The sequence below is a fragment of the Megalobrama amblycephala genome, linkage group LG12 (assembly GCF_018812025.1).
Source record: "Megalobrama amblycephala isolate DHTTF-2021 linkage group LG12, ASM1881202v1, whole genome shotgun sequence".
Classification (NCBI taxonomy): Eukaryota; Metazoa; Chordata; class Actinopteri; order Cypriniformes; family Xenocyprididae; genus Megalobrama; species Megalobrama amblycephala.
In genome coordinates, this window is record NC_063055.1 from 22,986,061 (window position 1) to 23,007,697 (window position 21,637).

At 38.7% G+C, this 21,637-nt stretch overlaps 2 protein-coding genes across 3 annotated transcripts; both read left to right on the forward strand.

Annotated features, from left to right (window-relative positions):
* The first annotated feature begins 771 nt into the window (after positions 1 to 771).
* On the forward strand, positions 772 to 14,108 carry LOC125279735 (kelch-like protein 12). Of its 2 annotated transcripts, none has more exons than XM_048209716.1 (12): positions 772 to 986; positions 1,734 to 1,972; positions 4,963 to 5,116; positions 8,211 to 8,428; positions 9,364 to 9,513; positions 10,625 to 10,739; positions 10,926 to 11,032; positions 11,584 to 11,779; positions 12,143 to 12,301; positions 12,508 to 12,606; positions 12,837 to 13,023; positions 13,145 to 14,108. In XM_048209716.1, the coding sequence occupies exons 2-12, from the start codon at positions 1,790 to 1,792 to the stop codon at positions 13,269 to 13,271; spliced, it is 1,695 nt and encodes a 564-aa protein (XP_048065673.1). In that variant the 5' UTR covers positions 772 to 986; positions 1,734 to 1,789; the 3' UTR covers positions 13,272 to 14,108. The 2 variants fall into 2 exon arrangements, with proteins under 2 accessions (XP_048065673.1, XP_048065672.1); XM_048209715.1 differs by having other exon boundaries at positions 773 to 960.
* Positions 14,109 to 15,741: 1,633 nt separating this feature from the next.
* tuba5 (tubulin alpha 5) lies at positions 15,742 to 20,704 on the forward strand. Its single transcript, XM_048209721.1, has 5 exons — positions 15,742 to 15,895; positions 17,619 to 17,841; positions 18,060 to 18,208; positions 19,327 to 20,007; positions 20,088 to 20,704. The coding sequence occupies exons 1-5, from the start codon at positions 15,893 to 15,895 to the stop codon at positions 20,379 to 20,381; spliced, it is 1,350 nt and encodes a 449-aa protein (XP_048065678.1). The 5' UTR covers positions 15,742 to 15,892; the 3' UTR covers positions 20,382 to 20,704.
* Positions 20,705 to 21,637: the final 933 nt, after the last annotated feature.

The following is a 21,637-nucleotide window of genomic DNA, read 5'->3' on the forward strand; positions in this document are numbered from 1 at the left end:
AAATTTAGTAGTGAGGAAATTTCACGAATGGACCTATCACGGTACCACACTTGAATTCACTGAGCTACTGAGAGTGACCCATTCTTTCACAAATGTTTGTAGAAGCAGTCTGCTTGATTTTATACACTTGAGGCCATGGAAGTGATTGGAACACCTGAATTCAATGATTTGGAGGGGTGTCCTAATACTTTTGGCAATATAGAGTATATAGCTTTAATTTTTTTTTCAGTTTTAGTCATTTCAACTTCAGCTTATATAGTTAGTTGCCAAGGCAACATTTCTAATACAACAACAATAACAACATTAAAAGGATAAATTAGATTTCCTATGGTTTCTCAATGAAAATACTCACACTATTACCAAAAACTAGCACCACTGTGTCATTTATGCCCAACTTGAACTACAAATCTCACTTAGCCATGTTATAGCAATATATTCTGTTTGTCAAAAGATTTCATTACTATTTTTCACTTCAAATTATTATATATAGAGAGCTGTTCAGCTGTTTGTGGTCCAAAAATGTAAACAAATAAGCAGTTGGAAGCAATGTGTGTTTCCATTGAGGTCTATGGTTTACATTACTTGAAGAGACTTTCACGTTTTGATCTACAAATCAAACACAATATTATATAAAAATGTAAATTTTGAAGCCACTATGATGATATATATATATATAACATTAATTATCAAATTTAGAAGGTTGTGACTTGAGATAACATTATTTCAAAACGCGCGAGCACAATTCTTACAGTGCGCACGCGCGCTGGTGACGTCGCAGTGTTTTGCTGGGGATGCGCGCACACGTGAACGCTGTTCTTTTCATTGCTGGAGTAAAATTAATTCGGTTCACACCTGCGAGGGTCTCCCTGTAAGGGGTGCCAGCAGATGTCCAAATAGACCGCCGTGTGCTGTCATCCAGTCCTGGTCCGCTTCTGTTCTGCTGTGGATCAGCTGTACGCTGTGAGTTCACATGAAGATGTTTATGTGTGGGTTATCTTCCGTTTTTAGTTAGCCCTTAGCATGTAGCCTCATATCACCTCAGTGAGACTTAAACTCTCACCTGATTTACACCAACACTTTATGATGAAGTTATACGAAGAACATATTAAATACGAAGAAATCATTCCTGTTTTCCGCCTGTAGTAACACACAGGCGTAATATTCCTCAGCCTACAGCTAGACCTGAACTAAAATATTTTATTGATTATATGTTTACATTGTTGTATATGTTTCAGAATGTCTCTTTCTTTCTAAGATGCTGCTGAAAAGATTCGTGTATCCTAAAGGATGCTTAGTGAGCTGTTTCATTGAGACACTGCTTCTTTTGAGACAGATGTTTTTGGTTGATCCTTTTTAAAAGTAACTTTCTCAACAAATGTCAATATACTGCTGCCAATTTCTAAGCTAATACTGATACAAAAATGGACACAAATGGTCTGATCTTTACTCCACCCAATAGTTTCTAACCCTTCAAGTTGCCAATAGATTCTGTCATCATTTACTTACCCTTATGTCTTTACAAACTTTCTTCTGTTTATCTTGAAATAAGATATTCTGAACCAAAATTTTTTAGTTCCCATTGACTTTCATTGTATTTATGTCCACACAATGAAAGTTAGTGGGAACCAAAGCTGTTTGGTTATCGACATTCTTCAAAGTACATAATACAAGTTTTGTGTATTTGGGATCAGCTGTGTTGTTTCAAAGTGGTCACTAATTGATGTGTCCTGCAGAAATCATCATCCTGCAGTGCCTGAGGCTTTGTCACTCCACCCCACCCCCTGTTGTCATGGCGCCCAAGGACATCATGACCAATTCACACGCCAAATCCATTTTGAATGCCATGAACGCCCTAAGAAAGAGCAACACGCTGTGTGACATCACTCTGAGGGTGGAGGGCACAGATTTCCCGGCCCACCGCATTGTGTTGGCAGCCTGCAGTGATTATTTCTGTGCCATGTTCACTAGTGAGGTAACAAACACCCTCTATATCCACACTCATCATTCACATGATACAGAAATCACTGTGGTCTTAAAGGATTAGTTCACTTTGAAATGAAAATTAGCCCAAGCTTTACTCACACTCAAGACATCCTAGGTGTATATGACTTTCTTCTTTCTGATGAACATAATCATAGAAATATTAATAAATATCCTGACGCATCAGAGCTTTATAATGACCGTGAGTGGGATCAATAAGTATGAGCTGAAGAAAGTTCCTCCATCCACATCCATACATCATAAATATACTCCACACAGCTCTGGGGTGTAATAAAGGCCTTCTGAAGCGAAGCGATGCGTTTGTGTAAAAAAAATCCATATTTAACAAGTTATGAAGTAAAATATCTATCTTCCACACAAGCTGCCTTCCGTATTCAATGTATGCAGAAAGTGTAAAACTCTTGCAGTTCACAAAGCTTATGTTACGTCCTATGCCTTCCCTATTCAGCCTACGGAAAAAGTGTAACGGACGTGACTCCAGTTTACACCTTCTTCGTAAACTTCAATATGAAAGGCGGTCTGGCGGAAGCTACATATTTTACTTCATAACTTGTTAAATATGGATTTTTTTTTCATATACACACGCATCGCTTTGCTTCAGAAGGCCTTTATTAACACCCCGGAACCGTGTGGAGCACATATTTATGATGGATGGATGTGCTGGAAGCACTTTATTCAGCTCATACTCATTGATCCCTATCACTGCCATTATAAAGCTTGGATGCATCAGGATATTTATTAATATTTCTGCGATTATGTTCATCAGAAAGAAGGAAGTGATATACACCTAGGATGGCTTGAGGTTGAGTAAATCTTGGGCTAATTTTCATTTCAAAGTGAACTAATCCTTTAACTGGAGTGGTCTGTTCACAATTTATGTCACAACAAAACTATAAAGACTTAAATTAATGTCAATGAAAAGCCTTCATTTGAGTATCATTGTAATATAATACACTCCACTGGGGTCCTGACATGGCAGTTAGCAGACATGCTTCAACATTTCCTGTCCTCTCTCTACTAATCCATATCAATTAGATTGGCACAAAGGTCTCCAAAAAAAAAAAGACTCTAACTTTGTTGCAATTCTGCTCCTTCACAGTAGGAGGTGCAGGCGGTCTCTTATTCTCAGATATGTTGAAGCAGGTTCAGTGTTACTAGAGTAAACACAACACTTGTATTCAAGCTAGATGCAAACTTATTGATGATAATGTTGTACAATGTAAGAAAAATAGTGTTATAGAATAATATAAGGATATATATAATATAAAGATAATAGTACTAGTGGTCTGTAAATGTGTAGACTGAAGTTTTGAGTTGAAATAGATTGCAAGGGCATGAATTTAAACACAATGAGGCTGTAAAAGCTGACTAGTGAGTAGATGAATTTACTTGTTTGGTTGATGCCGTTTCAAGGGTTAGTTCACCCAAAAATGAAAATTCTGTCATTAATTATTCATCCTCATGTCGTTCCACACCTGTAAGTCCTTCGTTCATCTTCAGAACACAAATAAAGATATTTTTGATGAAATCCAAGAGGCATATGACTCGTCCAAATAATCAACACTTTCAAGGTCCAGAAAGGTACTAAAGACATCGTTAAAAAAAGTCAACGTGACTACAGTGGTTCAACCTTAATGTTATGAAGTGTCAAGAATACTTTTCATGCACAAAAACAAAACAAAAATAACGACTTTATTCAACAATCTCTTCTCTTCCCTGTCATTATCCTTACGCAGGTGACGCAGTAAGCACAGTGAAGGCTTCCGTGTTTACGTCTGAATATCATCTCAGTATTGGCCAAAGCTGCTCACGTGAGCAGCACGATGTATGCGTGTGTTGCTGACGCAGGAGCCAGCCAATAATGAGTTGGTGTTCTGAACCTGGAAGCACTGGATGTAAACAACTTATGAAAATGACACAGAAGAGAAGATATTGTTGAATAAAGTCATTATTTTTGTTTTGTTTTTGCGCACAAAAAGTATTCTCGTCGCTTCATAAAATTAAGGTTGAACCGCTGTAGTCACATCAACATTTTTAACAATGTCTTTAGTACCTTTCTGGACCTTGAAAGTGTTGATTATATTGCTGTCTCTGGACAAGTCATATACCTTTCAGATTAATTTAAAATAATTTGTGTTCTGAAGATGAACGAAGGACGTACAGGTGTGGAACTACATGAGGGTGAGTAATTAATGACCGAATATATTTCTTTTTTGGTGAACTAACCCTTTATTATAAAAACATGTAAAAGCTTAAGGGGTTATTACTTATCAGCAATGTTATAGAATAAAACTTGAAAATAGTTTGAGCTTGTGTTCACCAAAGACCTTTCTTTTTTTTTTTTCAAACAACAACAAATAAAAAATAAAATGAAATATGAAAATACAATAATTGTGTTACCACATACAGAAGAAAAAAACAATATCTAAGAATAATCATCAATTAATTACATGTGTCCGAAAAAGGAGCGGGATGAAGCAAAAGCTTGTTATTTACCCCTTATACCTTATTTCAGGCATTTATTGGACAATGGAACGGGAAGTGCAAAAATGCCAACTCATTTCCGGGTTTATGCCTACAAAAATGTGCCATCCCAGCAGCACTCTATAATGATGATATTACAGCTTTGGTGATAGGGTAGAAATATTATGCATTCGCTGTCCTTATCACTTATTTTTGTTTCAGTTATTTGTTACAGCTGTAGCTTTTATTTTGTACTCACAATCTGGAATGCTGGTTTTGGAAAGCTGGCTTATTTGTCAGGGTTTTTTTTTTTTTTTTTGGCAAGACAAGGGAAGAAAATTGACAATGGAATAATAATTTAAAAAAAAAACCTTGACAGCTTTACGCCCCAGAGTGAATAAATCCGTAAGAATTCATCATTTTTACAGTCTAAATTGTGTTTTGATTTAAATGGTTGTCAATTTTTATGTCAATCTATTTTCTTGGTATTTTCTATAGCTTGCTGAAAAAGGGAAGTCCTTTGTGGACATTCAGGGCCTCACAGCATCCACCATGGAGATCCTGCTGGATTTTGTTTACACAGAGACGGTGCTGGTTACTGTAGAAAATGTTCAGGAGTTGCTGCCTGCTGCCTGTCTCCTGCAGCTTAAAGGTACAGACACACAAACCAGCCCAGCTCACATTGTTGTTTCATTGTTATTGGATTCTAACATTAAAGCGCCCCTATTATGCACCTTTCATGCAGTGTGTAATATAGCAGTCTGTGAATGTAAATGGTCTGCAAAGCTGGAAAGCTGAAAGTGCACGATAAATAAAGTTATTGTCGATTCTTTCTTTTGGGAGACTATGAACCGCCTAAACGTAGTAGTCAGGAATTCCAGTCTCACTTCCATTACCTGCATATGTAACACAGTAACACATTTGCATATTGTCCACCTATGGTCTTCATTGGCTGCCCGTGAACAACGTCTACTTTGTCCCGCCCTCAAACACTGTAGCTGGTTTGTGTTGTGTACATGTTGAGAAGATGCTGTTTTCTGCTCTGCAAAAGCAAATTCTCTTTTTAAACGCTTCCAAAAAATGAGTATGTGAAGAAGAATCAGTGGATAAAATTACCACAGGGATACCACAGCAATATAACCTTTTGATGATTACTTCTCAAATCTCTGTGAGCTCTAAATTGGATTTACAAAATGCTTATCCATTAAAGATGGGACAGTATACTGACTTTATTTGGACTAATTTGCTCCTTAGAATCACAACCTGTAAGTATGATTAATTATTGATGTATATATTTTCTACTGGGTGTTCAAAATACATAATTTTGTGTTATAATGTGTAGGTCTCCGGCTACCCAAAATAGTTTTGCTAATCAGCTGTGGGCCCACTATTACCTGAAATTGTCCATTAATGCAGATTGTCTGTTGTTCTTACTACTTTGAGTAATGATAAATGATGGAGCAAGATTTGTTTTACAAATTTTAATGTTACAACAGTCATTCACGTTAGTGCTAGGCTAACGTATGCACCATTATTGATAGTTAATGATAGTTTCCACATGTGCACTGCAATAAATTAGACATATACACATCAGTTTGTTGATAGACATACAGTACACGTGTTCATGCTAATGCTCATCATGTATGACAAACTGAGTAGCATATCACTGAGAAACGCCCTGCTCAAGTCTTCCTTGCGATGGAGGTTTGGGTTGAATAATTAGTTCTTCCAATATTTCATCATTGGAATTAAGCTCGGATTGATATGGTCAAATCAATGCCATCGTTACTGTCTTTACAGTGTGTGTGTACAATTGCTGAGCTTTAGGAAGCCTCCGAGCTGAAATTCAGCTATGGTAATGGGCGTTTCATTTCCGACATGCACTATAATCAGTAGACCAATCACTACAGACTGGGCCGTCTGGCCAATCAGAGGAGAGTAGGCTCGCGGAAAGGAGGGGTTTAGAGAGACTGAAGCATTGGATGAGTCATATGAGAATCATTGGAAAATGTTTAGAAGTTTTAGAAGACCTCCAAATCAAAATTAGAAACCTTTAAAATGGCATAATAGGGGCACATTAACAAACCCATTTCACGTTTGAGAGTTGATTACATGTATGTTTATCAATTTTTATGTGCTTATTGCTTAAAGTAAAAAATAAGACCAGCACATCTGAATGAAGCTCATTATAACCCTTTTTTTTGGTATGTATATTATTTTACATGTGGCATTTTAAAAAATATGCTGCATGATTTGATTTTCTGCTGAGAGAGAATGAACATCACATGCTTGCTGAGATCTGAGCATGATAAGGAGTCACTGAGACTCTAATTATATAAAGGAGACAAACACAAGTACAAACCTGCATGAAATCAGGGTGCAATTATTGCCAGAGACCTGCTATTACAGCTCAGCTGCCGAAAATAAAGATTAAAGAATTTGATTGATCTCTAAGAAAGTTTTTATTCAATCTGTCTGTCTTCAATGCTTCCACAAAAGAAAAAACAAAACAAATGAAGTATGGCCATTTTTAGCAAACAGTAACAGACTCATCTTAAGAGAATACACATCAGTCAGTAGTTACGTTTACCTGCTTTTGATATTGACAATAGTTCTCAAGAACAAAATTGTGCTGCTTAATATTTTTGTGAAACCATTTTTCCTGGATTTTTTTTTTTTTTTTTTTTGTAACAATATAAAAGCATTCACTGTCGCTTTTTGAACTATTTTCACGAGTCCTTGCTGAATAAGTGTTCATTTCTTTTACAAAAGTCTTGCTGAAATATTCTGAATGGTAGTGTATCATCTTTTCAAAATACACATAATTTACCTACAAGTCTCTCTTTCTTAAAATGTTTTTTTTTTTTAAACTGAAATGAGTGGAAAAACTAATCACATTCAATCACTTGCCTTTTGAAATGTTACGTGATGTGCATCCAGTCATAACCGCTTCTCAGGATTAGTGTATCATTTAATAATTGTATATGTATATGGTTATAAAACTCAGCTGTATATGGTTATAAAAAGACTTGCAATGCTTTTAGCCTTCTAAGGAACACTGTGTCCTTGGAAACAAAATGGAAAACAACACATCCCAGATCAGGCTCTTCTACCAAATTGAGAAACATAAGTAGAGCAATTGTACGTTGTCTGAAATAGGGAATAAATACTTTTCAGGTATCTATTAAATCTGTTGAGCACTGAAACTAGAACACGTTTCTGAGAAAGGCCGTGACAAAAAAAGCCCTGTGACAAAATCTAAAAGCTTTTGAAAGTTGAGTTCTTTGTCCTGAAATTGAAACGTTCATGTTTGGCGCATACAAAATGTAGCCTGACACCCAGGTAACACCCGTTCCCAACACTCCCTGCTGTCAAAAATGATGGTGGCAGCATTAGGCTTCTGGGTTACTTTGAGCAGAAGGAAATGGAAATTGCCATCAAATCCCTCAGGCGATCTGCATTAAAGACGAAAACCCGTTTCTCAGTACGCCAGTTGCCAATGACAAGAAATGAATGTTCTTGAATAATCAAAGCAGGTTTGTCTGTGTCAAACTGAGGCTATAATAAGTGTGCAAAAAATATCTGCTTGATGCATTTATTCAATTTGCCAGTTGAGTAGATGTTATTCTGCTGTATTTAATGCACAGATAAACAAGTGTGTGTGTGTGTGTGTGTGTGTGTGTGTGTGTGTGTGTGTGTGTGTGTGTGTGTGTGTGTGTGTGTGTGTGTGTGTTTGTTCTTCACAGGTGTGAAGAGGGCTTGCTGTGATTTTCTTAATAGTCAGTTGGATCCATCAAACTGTCTGGGAATCAGAGACTTTGCAGAAACGCACAACTGTCTGGACTTGATGCAGGCTGCTGAACTGTTCTCACAAAAGCATTTTGCTGAGGTGGTGCAACAGGAAGAGTTTATGCTGCTCAGTCAGAGTGAAGTGGAAAAGCTCATCAAGTGTGATGAGATCCAGGTGAGATTGTCTGCAGTGGGTTTTTCTAGTTATTGCGACAGTGCCACACATTCAAGTCGGAAACATAACACGGAAGTATTCTAAACAAAAAAATTATATTGTGAACAGTAAACAAATTACTACATCTGAAATCAGAATGACAAAAAAAATTCTATCACTTATTTATACATGGTATCTAAATGTTTGTCAGGTAAAGCTAAACGTGAAAGTTGAGTGATTAACTTTACACTTGTACATAAGCTGTTCCGTACATCTCCCCTTTAAAATAATTGAAATACAGCCTGTAAAATTAAACTTGCAAAATCATTCTTTACCATTCACTCCAGACTTGCTTTCCGCTCACTGATATCTATAGATTTGAGATATGATATTATATTGTGCATCATCTAGAATTCTGAGTTCCTCTTCTAAATATAACTTTGCTTGGTCATTTATGTTCTTGGAACTTATAACAATATTTCTGAGTCCACTTGAAGGGCACAAGCAAAAACATTATAGAATCTCATAAGTTTACATACCTACTGGTCAGTGTTGGACATTAGTCTGCAAATTTGCACATAGGAACCAGTTCAGACTGGTTTTGAGTACCATATTTCTCCTTAAGTTTGAAATGTCTTTCTTTTTGAGACTTTAAGCAACAAAATGTAATAGAGACTAGTAAAAACGCAAGTGCAGACCTGTAACCCCCCTTTTAGTCTTGTTTTATGCACACACTGACTCTCAAACAAAAACACCAACCTTTTGTGTTGTTAAATTCTTGTCTCTCACCACAGTCCATTAATTCTGATGGTGTAATTACAACGTTTGGACTTAAATTTATGGTTGCATGCAAAAGTCTCATATCTAAACCCTGAAAATTAGAAGCAACAAATAAAGTTAGTTTTGCCACAAGGGTTTGTGTCTCAACAAATCTGAATGTTAATGTACACGTGTAGGTTGATTCCGAGGAGCCTGTATTCGAGGCAGTCCTGAACTGGGTTAAGCACAACAGAAAAGAGCGAGAGCCGTACCTGCCTGATCTACTGGAGTATGTGCGCATGCCGCTGCTCACCCCAAGATACATCACTGACGTCATTGACATAGAGGTCAGCTTCTGCCAAATACACGCTGCCTGTATGAATGTAAAGGATGCTGAGGTTGCAAAGATTTTAAAGGTGCCCTAGAATTAAAAATTGAATTTATCTTGGCATAGTTGAATAACAAGAGTTTAGTACATGGAAAAGACATACAGTGAGTCTCAAACTCCATTGTTTCCTCCTTCTTATATAAATCTCATTTGTTTAAAAGACCTCCGAAAAACAGGCGAATCTCAACATAACACCGACTGTTACGTAACAGTCGGGGTGTACGCCCCCAATATTTGCATATGCCAGCCCATGTTCCCAACATTATGAAAGGCATTAGACAAGGGCAGCCAGTAACGTTTGAATGTGCACAGCTGAATCGTCAGACTAGGTAAGCAAGCAAGGAAAACAGCGAAAAATGGCAGATGGAGCAATAATAACTGACATGATCCATGATAACATGACATTTTTAGTGATATTTGTAAACTGTCTTTCTAAATGTTTCGTTAGCATGTTGCTAATGTACTGTTAAATGTGGTTAAAGTTACCATCGTTTCTTACTGTATTCACGGAGACAAGAGCCGTCATTATTTTCATTATTAAACACTTGCATTCTGTATAATTCATAAACACAACTTCATTCTTTATAAATCTCTCCAACAGTGTAGCATTAGCCGTTAGCCACGGATCACAGCCTCAAATTCAGAATCAAATGTAAACATCCAAATAAATACAATACTCACATAATCCGACGCATGCATGCAGTATGCATGACAAACACTTTGTAAAGATCCATTTTGAGGGTTATATTAGCTGTGTAAACTTTGTTTATGCACTGTTTAAGGGAAGCGCGCGATTTAAAGGGGCCGCAACCTGAACTGGCGCATTTCTAACTATGCCCCAAAATAGGCAGTTAAAAAAATTAATCAAAAAAAATCTATGGGGTATTTTGGGCTGAAACTTCACAGACACATTCAAGGGACACCTTAGACTAATATTACATCTTGTAAAAAAACATTCGATGGCACCTTTAATGTTCATGGGGTCAATGTCCCCACCTGTGTTTTTATTTTGTGTGCGTTATTGCTTGATATTTGTTCATTTGTATTGAGTGTTTGTTTCTGTGTTTCAGCCATTGATACGCTGCAGTCTGCCATGTCGAGATTTGGTGGATGAAGCAAAGAAGTTTCACCTCCGGCCAGAGTTACGCAGCGAGATGCAGAGTCCTCGAACCCAAGCGAGACTCGGTCTGATGCCTCTGTGTGTTTTCAGTATTTAGGCCTAAAATCCTTCAGTCTAATTGATCCTCAAAATATGTAATTCATTATGTCAGTTCACTCTTTCGCTGAATCAGTTTTTGCATGTCATAACATGTTTGTGATTTTCTTGTGAAGCCTTGTACAACTACTTTCTGACACTGGAATGGGTTTTAGGTGCCAAAGAGGTTCTGTTGGTTATCGGAGGATTTGGCAGCCAGCAATCACCCATAGACGTTGTTGAGAAGTATGATCCCAAAACCCGAGAGTGGAGCTTTCTTCCTGTGAGTTATGTTGTCCGTTGATAAAACATTTTACCAATGTGAAGCAAACATCATGTCTATTTGTAATATTTTTTAGCATGTTAGTAGGGCTGGGCGATATATCGCATGCGATTCTCACGCGCATTTCGTCAGTAAAGCCGGTTCCCTGATTACCGCTAAATCGCCATCACCTGCTTTCAAATGGAGCGCCTTTTAATAGGCAAAGCCGTAGTTCACGGAGAAGCCACGCAAAATCGCGTTCAGTATCGAAGATGAATCGACTTCAATAATGAACCCGATTTTGGGTGGCTTATCAGTGAACTACGGCTCTGTCTATTAAAAGGCGCTCCATTTTAAAGCAGGTGATGGCGATTTAGAGGTAATCAGGGAACCGGCTTTACTGACGAAATGCGCGTGAGAATCGCATGCGATATATCGCCCAGCCCTACATGTTAGTGTAATGAAGTGCTGTGCTGTATGAATTTTGAAGGTAATTCGACCAGCAGTTTGCATATTGGCAGCAGAGGAAAGACGTCAAATTGATTTCTCTCAAGACATCTTTTATGTTCCAGAACATTGCGAGGAAGCGACGCTACGTTGCCACCGTCGCCCTGAATGATCGCGTTTACGTTATCGGTGGGTATGATGGTCGATCGCGGTTGAGTTCGGTTGAGTGTTTGGACTACACTGCAGATGAAGATGGAGTCTGGTACTCTGTCGCCACAATGAATGTACGCAGAGGCCTTGCAGGAGCTACAACCCTTGGAGGTACCTATTCTGTATAGGGAAATTATGCTTTTTCTGACACATTTATTGAGTTCTAGTGGTTTCTTATGGATTCTTGGTCAAGGTGGGTTGCGTTTATGAAGATTTACAGGTACATGAGCATTGAATGAAGCAGCACAGTTCACATGAGACTGAAACTGAATCTGCCAACCAAACGAGTTCAGTGAGTTTGAATTTTGTTGGTTCAGTGGATGATTTTCTGTAGTGTTCTTAAGCTACATCGCCTGAAGCGCTTTTCTTTTGCAAGTCAGTTGAACAAACCAGCTTTGTGTCAATTAGAACGTTGGGGCTTTTTTTAGAACTAGCCAAGCTTGGAATGATTTTTTTTCTTTCTTTCTTTCACAGATATGATCTATGTTGCGGGTGGATTCGATGGTAGTCGACGTCACACCAGCATGGAGCGTTATGACCCCAATATAGACCAGTGGAGCATGCTGGGAGATATGCAGACTGCCAGAGAGGGAGCAGGACTGGTTGTAGCCAGCGGCCTCATTTATTGTTTAGGTAGTGTTTTATTAGTTGATGAAGATAAATGAATATGACTGGATGTCTGGACATTTCTTCTAGTTTTTTTGTGCTGAGAAACCAGCAATACAGTTGCTCCTAACAAGCATCGATAATGGCAGGAACTCAAAAGGCTTGGCAAAGACATGTTCAGATAGACATGCAGCTTTTCAGAAATGGTAAACATTGTGTTGTTGTGGCTTCAGGTGGTTATGATGGTCTGAACATCCTGAATTCTGTAGAGCGGTATGACCCTCACACAGGACACTGGACCAGCGTCACTCCCATGGCCAACAAACGCTCAGGTAAACTCGCAGACTTCTTTTTAACACATTAAATATAACATTTTCATATTCTATAACGGGTCCTAAAAATATTTGTGAATAGAAACAGGTCTATATAGTGCATGTTGCATATACCTCTTTCACGTTTTTTTTTTTTTTTCCCAAATTAGTTTCATATCTAATAATAATCGGCAAACCCCCACTGAAGACCAATGCTATATACCGTGACTGCTTTTATTTATGCGTTACAGGGGCTGGTGTGGCTTTGCTAAATGATCACATATATGTTGTCGGAGGTTTTGACGGCACAGCCCACCTGTCTTCCGTGGAGGTGTACAACATCCGCACAGACTATTGGACCACTGTGGCCAATATGACCACGCCACGCTGCTACGTAGGAGCCACAGTCCTGAGGGGCCGCCTTTATGCCATTGCAGGGTAAGATGTCGATGTAGTACACTGAACCTTTCTCATTTGTGTTTGTGCTGTTGTTACTACCAGAAAATAAATGTATGACTTGATCATTTGCTTTGATATTGTGTCTATGTTCTTTCTGCAGATATGATGGGAACTCGCTGCTCAGCAGCATTGAATGTTACGACCCTGTGATTGACAGCTGGGAAGTGGTGACTTCAATGGCAACACAGCGCTGTGACGCAGGAGTTTGTGTGCTTAGAGAAAAATGAGAAGAGAAACTATTCTGACATAAAGACGCTTTATAATGACATCTGGACGCTGGGATCTGTACTCCATTGCTCAGTGGAGCATCAGATCCCATTACCAGCCTTTTTATGACTCTTTGCTCTTTTTGGATTTACGTTGTTTTTTTTGCCATCTGAGATCTCAGTCCTTGTTTTCCCTTAATGAGGGAGAAAAACACTAACTTTATGATAAAGTCAACATGTGTGTTTTACCACCATGTTTTTGTCCTCTTCATACAGAACTCTGTGATCTTTAAATACTTGTGAGATTTACTCAGTTGGGTCCTCTAAAGTGCAATATAATAACCTACTGGTGTCAAAATGTCTCAGACAAGAGACAAGTATGTGTATGCCTTACTGCCCAAGTGACTGAATCCTTCCTGATGGACAGAATATTGTCAGATTCATCAGGATGTGACAGTTGAGGTGCTTTGCGTAATCTGTTCTGATCCTGTTTGCAACGTCCATTATGACATTTTTGTCATCATCTCTGGTTGCTGGGGCTCCTCTCATTGACTCGACCCTTTATCAGCGAGCCTGTTGCACCAGGGATTTTTCCGTCATGTACAGAACCATCAGCAAGATATCATGAAGCCAGTGTGCTGGTGTTTTAGTAGTGTGAATCTGAATGCGCGGGTGAATTTAGCTGTGCTCTCTCTCAGTGAAAAGTGTCTTGTGAAATACTGGAAACTGACCCGTTAATATGAATGAAGGATGACTTGCATGGTGGATGTTCTGCAGTATATCATTGATGTGGTATGCTGTTTTAATAGTGTGATTCCATGATAAAGACAATAAAAGAAAAGTCTGTTTATCATGTAACAATTGAAGCTAAATATTTCACTTCATAAGCTTACCTGTGAGATCATTTTAAAATAGGAGCTGCTAGAAATCAATCTCAAGTTACACTGGTTCACACTTAATGAATATTAAGGTAGCTGTATTCCCTCCACCAAAATGACAAAAATATTTGAATTATTGTCTGAATTTGCTATTATTTTATAAAACATTTAAAGACCCACTGAAATTGTTAGATTTCCAGATTTCTTTATTTTTCTTACATTCTTCCTACTGAAACAGGAAGTTGAGACATGCATCCAATGCTGCCTTCAAGTACACCTGGGAAACTCAAGCCTTTATCAGTCAAACTTTTTCAACATGCTCCTTTCAATGTTACAACTCAGAACATTGCGTATCATCTAGAATTCCGAGTTTCCCAGTTGTAAATACAACACTTTTCTAGCTTTCAGGGGTATGCTAGCATAGTTTACTTAAAGGATTAGTCCACTTTCAAATTAAAATTCCCTGATAATTTACTCACCCCCATGTCATCCAAGATGTCCATGTCCTTCTTTCTTCAGTCGAAAAGAAATTAAGGTTTTTGATGAAAACATTCCAGGTTTTTTAGTGGACTTCAATGGACCCCAAACGGATGATGGTCAAAATTAGTTTCAGTGCAGCTTCAAAGTGTTTTACACGATCCCAGATGAGAAATAAGGGTCTTATATAGAGAAACCATCGCTCATTTTCTAAAAAATTTTTTAAATTATATACGTTTTAACCGTAAATGCTCATCTTGAACTAGCTCTCTTCTTCTTCACTATTAGAATTCCGGCAGTGTAGACACTGCTAAGTGTATTACTGCCCTCCACAGGTCAAAGTTTGAACTAATTGTTATATACTTGCATATTGTATTGCATAACTTTAGTTCAAACTAGTTCAAAGCTAGTTCAAGCATTTATGGTTAAAACGTATACATTTTTTCATTTTTAGAAAATGAGCGATGGTTTCTCTAGATAAGACTCTTATTCCTTGTCTGGGATCGTGTAGAGCGCTTTGAAGCTGCACTGAAACTGTAATTTTGACCTTCAACCGTTTGGGGTCCATTGAAGTCCACTGTATGGAGAAAAATCCTGGAATGTTTTCATCAAAAACCTTAATTTCTTTTCGACTGAAGAAAGAAGGACATGGACATCTTGGTGTCATGGTGGTGAGTAAATTATGAGGAAAATTTATTTGAAAGTGAACTATTCCTTTAAGAGCTAATACATAGACTAAAAGATAAAGAACCTTAGTTTTGTTTTTACTGGGACTTTAAATGATTTGACTTAATGTTAAAGAAGCGTTTGTGAAGAAAACTGTCGAACAAAAGAAATACCTGAAGTACCTCAGGGGAAATTTGATCTTTCCAAGGAAACCTCTCCTTCTGGTGAAGACAAAAAATGTAAATAATTCAGCTCTCCGATTACCTTTTTTTTTTTCAGAATTCAAGGCGGAGACATGATGGTAAAGTATTTCGCTCTCGAGAACGGTTAGAAATGTTGCAACACTTTTAAATCCAAAATGAGTGTTTGGTTACACCAATCATATGGCAAGGAGGGAGCTGATGCTGCTGCTGGCCAATCGCGAGCAGCAGCGGGAGGTGTGAGCGCGCACGCGAGTATATAGACTGAACCACGGACCTTTAGCCCCATATTGCTGTGTTGGCGGAGATACGTTACGCGTCTGCAGTCAACGGAGCTCAAAACTGATTTCTGGTGATTTTTTTCCCACCGAAAGACTTTAACGTTTTTTCTAAAACTTGTATCCACGAAGACTAAATCAAAATGGTAAGTGAGGCTCTAGGGTCTAAAATATTAATGCTTTAATAAAAAAAATCAAACGTGGTCTTTTTCAGTTTTTGAATCGTTTTATTAAACTGACTTCGTAGTCGCGTGGCTCTCTAAAGCATCTTAAAGGGGCAGATCACTTAAATGTGAAAATTCTGTCATTCACTGATGTAATATCAAACCAGATTGACAGTCTGCATTCACGTTTAAAAAGATGTGACTCAAACTGGCAATACTTCAGGAGAAAAAAAATAATAACATAGGTTTGGAGTTAAATGAGGGTGACTTCATTTTTCAGTGAACGATCCCTTTAAGACATTGACACAGCAAAAGTTACTTTTGTCACATCAACCAACTTTTTATAACTGTTGCACGCGTCGTTTTATCTCTTCCGTGTCTTCACTTTGACTTGAAATATTTATTGTCCTCGATGCAGGAAGTGTGACTCTTATGTAGGCGACCTTTGAAAATGAATATAATAGTCTTTTCTGACCTGAATGTATGATTGGAGCGTAATGTGATATAACTCAGAAGGTGCGCGTGAGGAATTCCTGGAATCCCACTGCGGAGGCCGTTCACGCGCGCGGTCCGGTGGGAGCGCGAGGCTGGGGGATGGGAGTCTGCTGACTTTCCCCCCCAACTTTTACAGACTATTAGCCCTCAAGCTATTCTTGGAGCGGTCGTGCTTTAAAAAACCCTGTTAACGTTACTTGTTTGTGTCGTTGTTTTGATGTTAGCGGCTGCATTATTCTCTTCGTCTATTGTGTCATAGTTCAGGTTACTGGCTCCTTCCTGTCGCCCATTTTACGATAAAACGCAGAGATCGGAGAGCGCGCACTCTGTCACTTTTCCTACTGTTAACCATTTTTAATGTGTTGTGAGTTCTTTTCTGTCCTTTACTGCAATGAGAATTATGTCCTTTATTCACCCGCATGTTATTCCAAACTTGTGGGGTTTTCTTCCTTCCATGGAACACAAAAGGAGATTTGGCTGCTTCAGTCACCTTTCAGTGAATTGCGTTCCTTTCCCTCTCCATATAATTAAAGTGAATGGTGACTGAAGGTGTCGCTTTATTATCTCATTTTGTGTTCCACTGAAGAAGGTCACACAGGTTCAGAACATTTTCTGAACCACAATTTTAACACCGGTTGGAGCTTTTTTTTTGGAGATGAGGAAGTGAAATTCAAATGATTTCTGCAAGTACGTTCATTAGATATTCTTAGGTTTTTAGATCAGACTAAAGAATGATTAATTCACTCACTAAAATGCAGGAATCTGGCTCAGGTGTGGTCCAGGTTCCCTAGTGCCGTTCAGTCTCCCTTTTCAACTCCAGTTAGTGACTGAACTGTAATAGTTTCAAGTTCAGTTGCATGAGGAAGTTAAGACTTCAATTAAAGCTTCAGCTTCAACAGGTTCACGCAAGGTCAATATCCTACATTTAAATGACTTCAACTCGACAGACACACATCTTATTTTTAAGACTATGGCCTTTATTTTTATTATTTGTCACTGGAAAGCTGCCTGGCAAAAAATAGCAGTCTTTTATGTAATTGCTTTGGACAAACTAAACATTTTATTTATTTATTTATTTATTTATTTTAAATCAAAACCTTATGTAAAATACCTTCAACTGTGAAAGACTACCCATCATGTACTGAGGTCACCAGGTTCGCGGGCCTGTTGGTTGGCAGCCATTTAAAGCCATTTCTTTTTCTTTGTGTAGCGTGAGTGCATCTCCATCCATGTGGGCCAGGCCGGAGTACAGATTGGCAATGCATGCTGGGAGTTGTATTGCCTGGAGCATGGCATCCAGCCTGATGGCAATATGCCGAGTGATAAGACCATTGGTGGTGGGGATGACTCCTTCAACACTTTCTTCAGTGAGACTGGCTCTGGGAAGCATGTGCCACGAGCTGTGTTTGTGGATCTGGAGCCTGCAGTCATAGGTAAATGATTTATGTAACTGGTTAAAACTATCAACATCATAAAAAATCTGTCTTGTAGCAAATCAGTTTTATTACCCTTGAAATGTTGAAATGTATTTGTACTTTGACCAACATCCAGAGTGCAAATAGTTAAGCTTTAAGTTGGCATGCATGTTGATTTTATTTTATTTATTTTATAAAGAGCTGGATATCCATAAGACTTGTATCTTATGTTTCAGATGAGGTAAGGTCTGGAACCTACAGGCAACTGTTTCATCCGGAGCAGCTCATCTCTGGGAAGGAAGATGCAGCCAATAATTACGCCCGAGGCCACTACACTGTTGGCAAGGAGATTATTGATATGGTGCTGGAGCGTGTCCGCAAATTGGTATGAACTATAATTGAGACCTTCTAAGTAAGGATGCACTGACTATAATATTCAACTTGAAGGGTTCCCCAAAAATGAAAATTATTCCATGATTTACACACCCTCAAGCCATCCTAGTGAAGGTGTATATGACTATCTTCTTTCAGATGAACACAATTGGAGATTGCTCCGGGGGGTTAATAAGGGCCTTCTGAAGTGGGGGTGGGGGGGAATCCCTATTTACAACTTTAACTATAACTAGTTTCAGTCAGACGGCTGTACGTGTCAATTTGCGGTGGAAGAGTAACCCCTGACACGACGCATGATGTAATGACAGACACTGAAGCGCAGAGGAGAGAGCAAAACACAAACTAGAAGTTTAAAACGAGAAATTTTAAAAAGAAATGTTGGAGGACTCCGATATAAGAGAAGAGGAGCTTGAGTTTGTTGCACAGCCCTATTTCATTAAATCGTGAAAGGTGTCTAAGCTTGCGCTACCTACGTCATACTTTGCATCATGGGGTACTCTTGTGTCAACTTGCGCAGTAGGTGTATGGTCGTCTGCTGGAAGCTAGTTATTTTAGATTATAAAGTTTTAAATGTAGATATTTTTTTTTTTTTTTTTTTTTTTTTTTTACAAAAACCCATCGCTTCACTTCAGAAGGCTTTTATTAACCCCTCGGTGCAGTCTCCAGTTGTGTTTATCTGAAAGAAGATAGTCATATACACATGAGCTTGCACAGTTAAATATAATACCAATTAAAAAAGATGACATTGGATGATAACCAATATAGTATTGATAAAGAGATGGTTATGTAGTATGTCTGCTGTTATGTAGTAAGGCATCACCCAACAATGAAAATGGTCACCCTCGTATTGTTCCCAACCTGTATGATTTTCTTCTGCGGAACGTAAAACAATTTGAAGAATGTTTTTAATGAAATCATTTTGGTTACTATTAACTTCCTATCTTTTGTTCCACAAAATATCATGGAAATATCATATCGGTTTTGAACAACATGAGGGTAAATGATCCATATCCCTTTACATAAGTATAATTTAGACCAGTATATCTGATGTACTCATTGTTTCTTTTTTTTTTTTTTGTTGTTTTTTTTCTTCTCCCTCTCCTAATCTAGACCGATCAGTGCACCGGTCTCCAGGGTTTCCTGATTTTCCACAGTTTTGGTGGAGGCACTGGCTCTGGTTTCACGTCCCTGCTGATGGAGCGTCTCTCGGTCGACTATGGCAAGAAGTCCAAGCTTGAGTTTGCCATCTATCCCGCTCCTCAGGTCTCCACCGCTGTGGTCGAGCCTTATAACTCCATCCTAACCACCCACACCACCCTGGAACACTCTGACTGTGCCTTCATGGTAGATAACGAGGCAATCTATGACATCTGCCGCCGAAATCTCGACATCGAGCGCCCCACCTACACCAACCTCAACCGTCTCATCGGTCAGATCGTGTCCTCCATCACCGCCTCACTGCGCTTTGACGGTGCCCTGAACGTCGATCTGACTGAGTTCCAGACCAACTTGGTGCCATATCCCAGAATCCACTTCCCCCTAGTCACATACTCTCCCATTATCTCTGCTGAGAAGGCTTACCATGAGCAGCTGTCCGTGTCTGAGATCACCAGCGCCTGCTTTGAGCCGTCCAATCAGATGGTAAAGTGTGACCCCCGGCATGGGAAGTACATGGCCTGCTGTATGCTGTATCGTGGTGATGTCGTGCCCAAAGATGTCAATGCCGCTATTGCCAACATTAAAACCAAGCGCTCCATCCAGTTTGTGGACTGGTGCCCAACTGGATTCAAGGTGGGAGAGATTGACAAAACATGCAAGTGTCCTTTATTCAAACTTCAGTTAAGTTAACAATGTGTCCTCTTTATCAACAGGTCGGCATTAATTACCAGCCACCTACAGCGGTCCCTGGTGGAGATTTGGCCAAGGTACAAAGAGCTGTGTGCATGCTGAGCAACACCACAGCTATTGCCGAGGCCTGGGCCCGACTGGACCACAAGTTTGATTTGATGTACGCCAAGCGTGCCTTCGTACACTGGTATGTCGGTGAGGGGATGGAAGAGGGAGAGTTCTCAGAGGCCAGAGAGGATCTTGCTGCACTGGAGAAAGATTATGAGGAGGTTGGCACAGAGTCTGTGGAGGATGAAGAAGAGGGAGAGGAGTATTAAAGATGCTTTAAGATGCTGATCTGAGACCTACAGTCAGAAGAGAAACCAGTCCTACTCCAGCACTTACAAGCAGTATTTTACCTCTTCAATAGCAAGTTGCCTTATAAAATCCCAATGATGGGAAACTATGCCCTGATGTGTGACTTATAAATGTTCTGTTGTGTCAGGTTTTGTTCTTTTCTATACCTCCCATTCTGTCTGATTTCAAAGAAACGAGTTGCCAAAGGCATTTCTGTCTGTGAACACTTTGTTTGTAAGCTGTCTTTGTCTCATACATGCTGTAAGTGATTAATGCAGTTTCTGAATAAACTGTCATCTATTGATTTTGTCTGTTCCTTAAAGAGAAATGAATCCCTTAATGTGTTTAAGGTGATGTGATGCTTTAGCTAGTGACTTCAAATGTTTCATAACTATAAGGTGGATTTATCTCTTTATTTTAAAAAAGGATCTCCAAAAGAACAAAAACAGGCTTTTTAAATGGCTTCTGTGTTTGATTTCTTATGTAGTTCCTGAATACAAGGCTACTTTGAATGTCACCCAGAATTGTGTATTTACAGCATCTACCAGCAGGGGCAAGTGGACCATGCTTCAAAAAAGCTAAAGGTTTCTCAAGATTTTGCTGCTTTGGGCTCATGCCACGTGGTGACAAGCTTTTTATTCTCTCCCGCTGAAAAGTAACCCTAAAACACTGACATTTTCTTCATGAAAACATCAGGTCATGAAGGTCACACACATTGTCAAGCAATTGATCTACAAGTGGGTTCTAATAGGTGTACCCTATTAAAATATTTTGACCTTTCAAGACATTTGAACACCTTTTCTGGTAAAACCAAAGGAATGAACAGTTACGATGTTCTAAAGTATCTTAATGTATAATTCTGATCATAGATCTTCCACCTGCAATACAGTAATTGTATTTTTTTTTTTCATCTCAACCTTTTATTTTGTGAAAAATAAATGCATTAAACAAATACAATATTACATTAACTTCAAACAAACCTAGAGTTAAAGTTAAATTGTATTGTCCTTCCCATATTAAAATTTAAAATGTAATGGACAATATTACTCTGTAGACCAATAATAGTTAATAGTTATATAATAGTTATAGCTTTGCAATTGCAATGAAAGCATCGTAGAGTATGTTTTTATAGGCCAGGTTTGAGATGCAGCACTGCAGATACAGCATTTCCAATAAATGTCCTTCCACATCATAATACTTTTAAAGCAATAAGCTTTGTGTTACTAAGCCTCAGACG

Bases quoted from the DNA above. Each gene is read 5' to 3' on its own strand.
- LOC125279735 (XM_048209716.1), top strand. From the start codon at position 1,790: ATGGCGCCCAAGGACATCATGACCAATTCACACGCCAAATCCATTTTG. The intron at 5,117-8,210 runs GTACAGACACAC...TGTTCTTCACAG, and splicing joins CTGTCTCCTGCAGCTTAAAG to GTGTGAAGAGGGCTTGCTGT. The intron at 10,740-10,925 runs GTCTGATGCCTC...AATGGGTTTTAG, and splicing joins TCGAACCCAAGCGAGACTCG to GTGCCAAAGAGGTTCTGTTG.
- tuba5 (XM_048209721.1), top strand. The intron at 17,842-18,059 runs GTAAATGATTTA...CTTATGTTTCAG, and splicing joins TCTGGAGCCTGCAGTCATAG to ATGAGGTAAGGTCTGGAACC. The intron at 18,209-19,326 runs GTATGAACTATA...CTCCTAATCTAG, and splicing joins TGGAGCGTGTCCGCAAATTG to ACCGATCAGTGCACCGGTCT.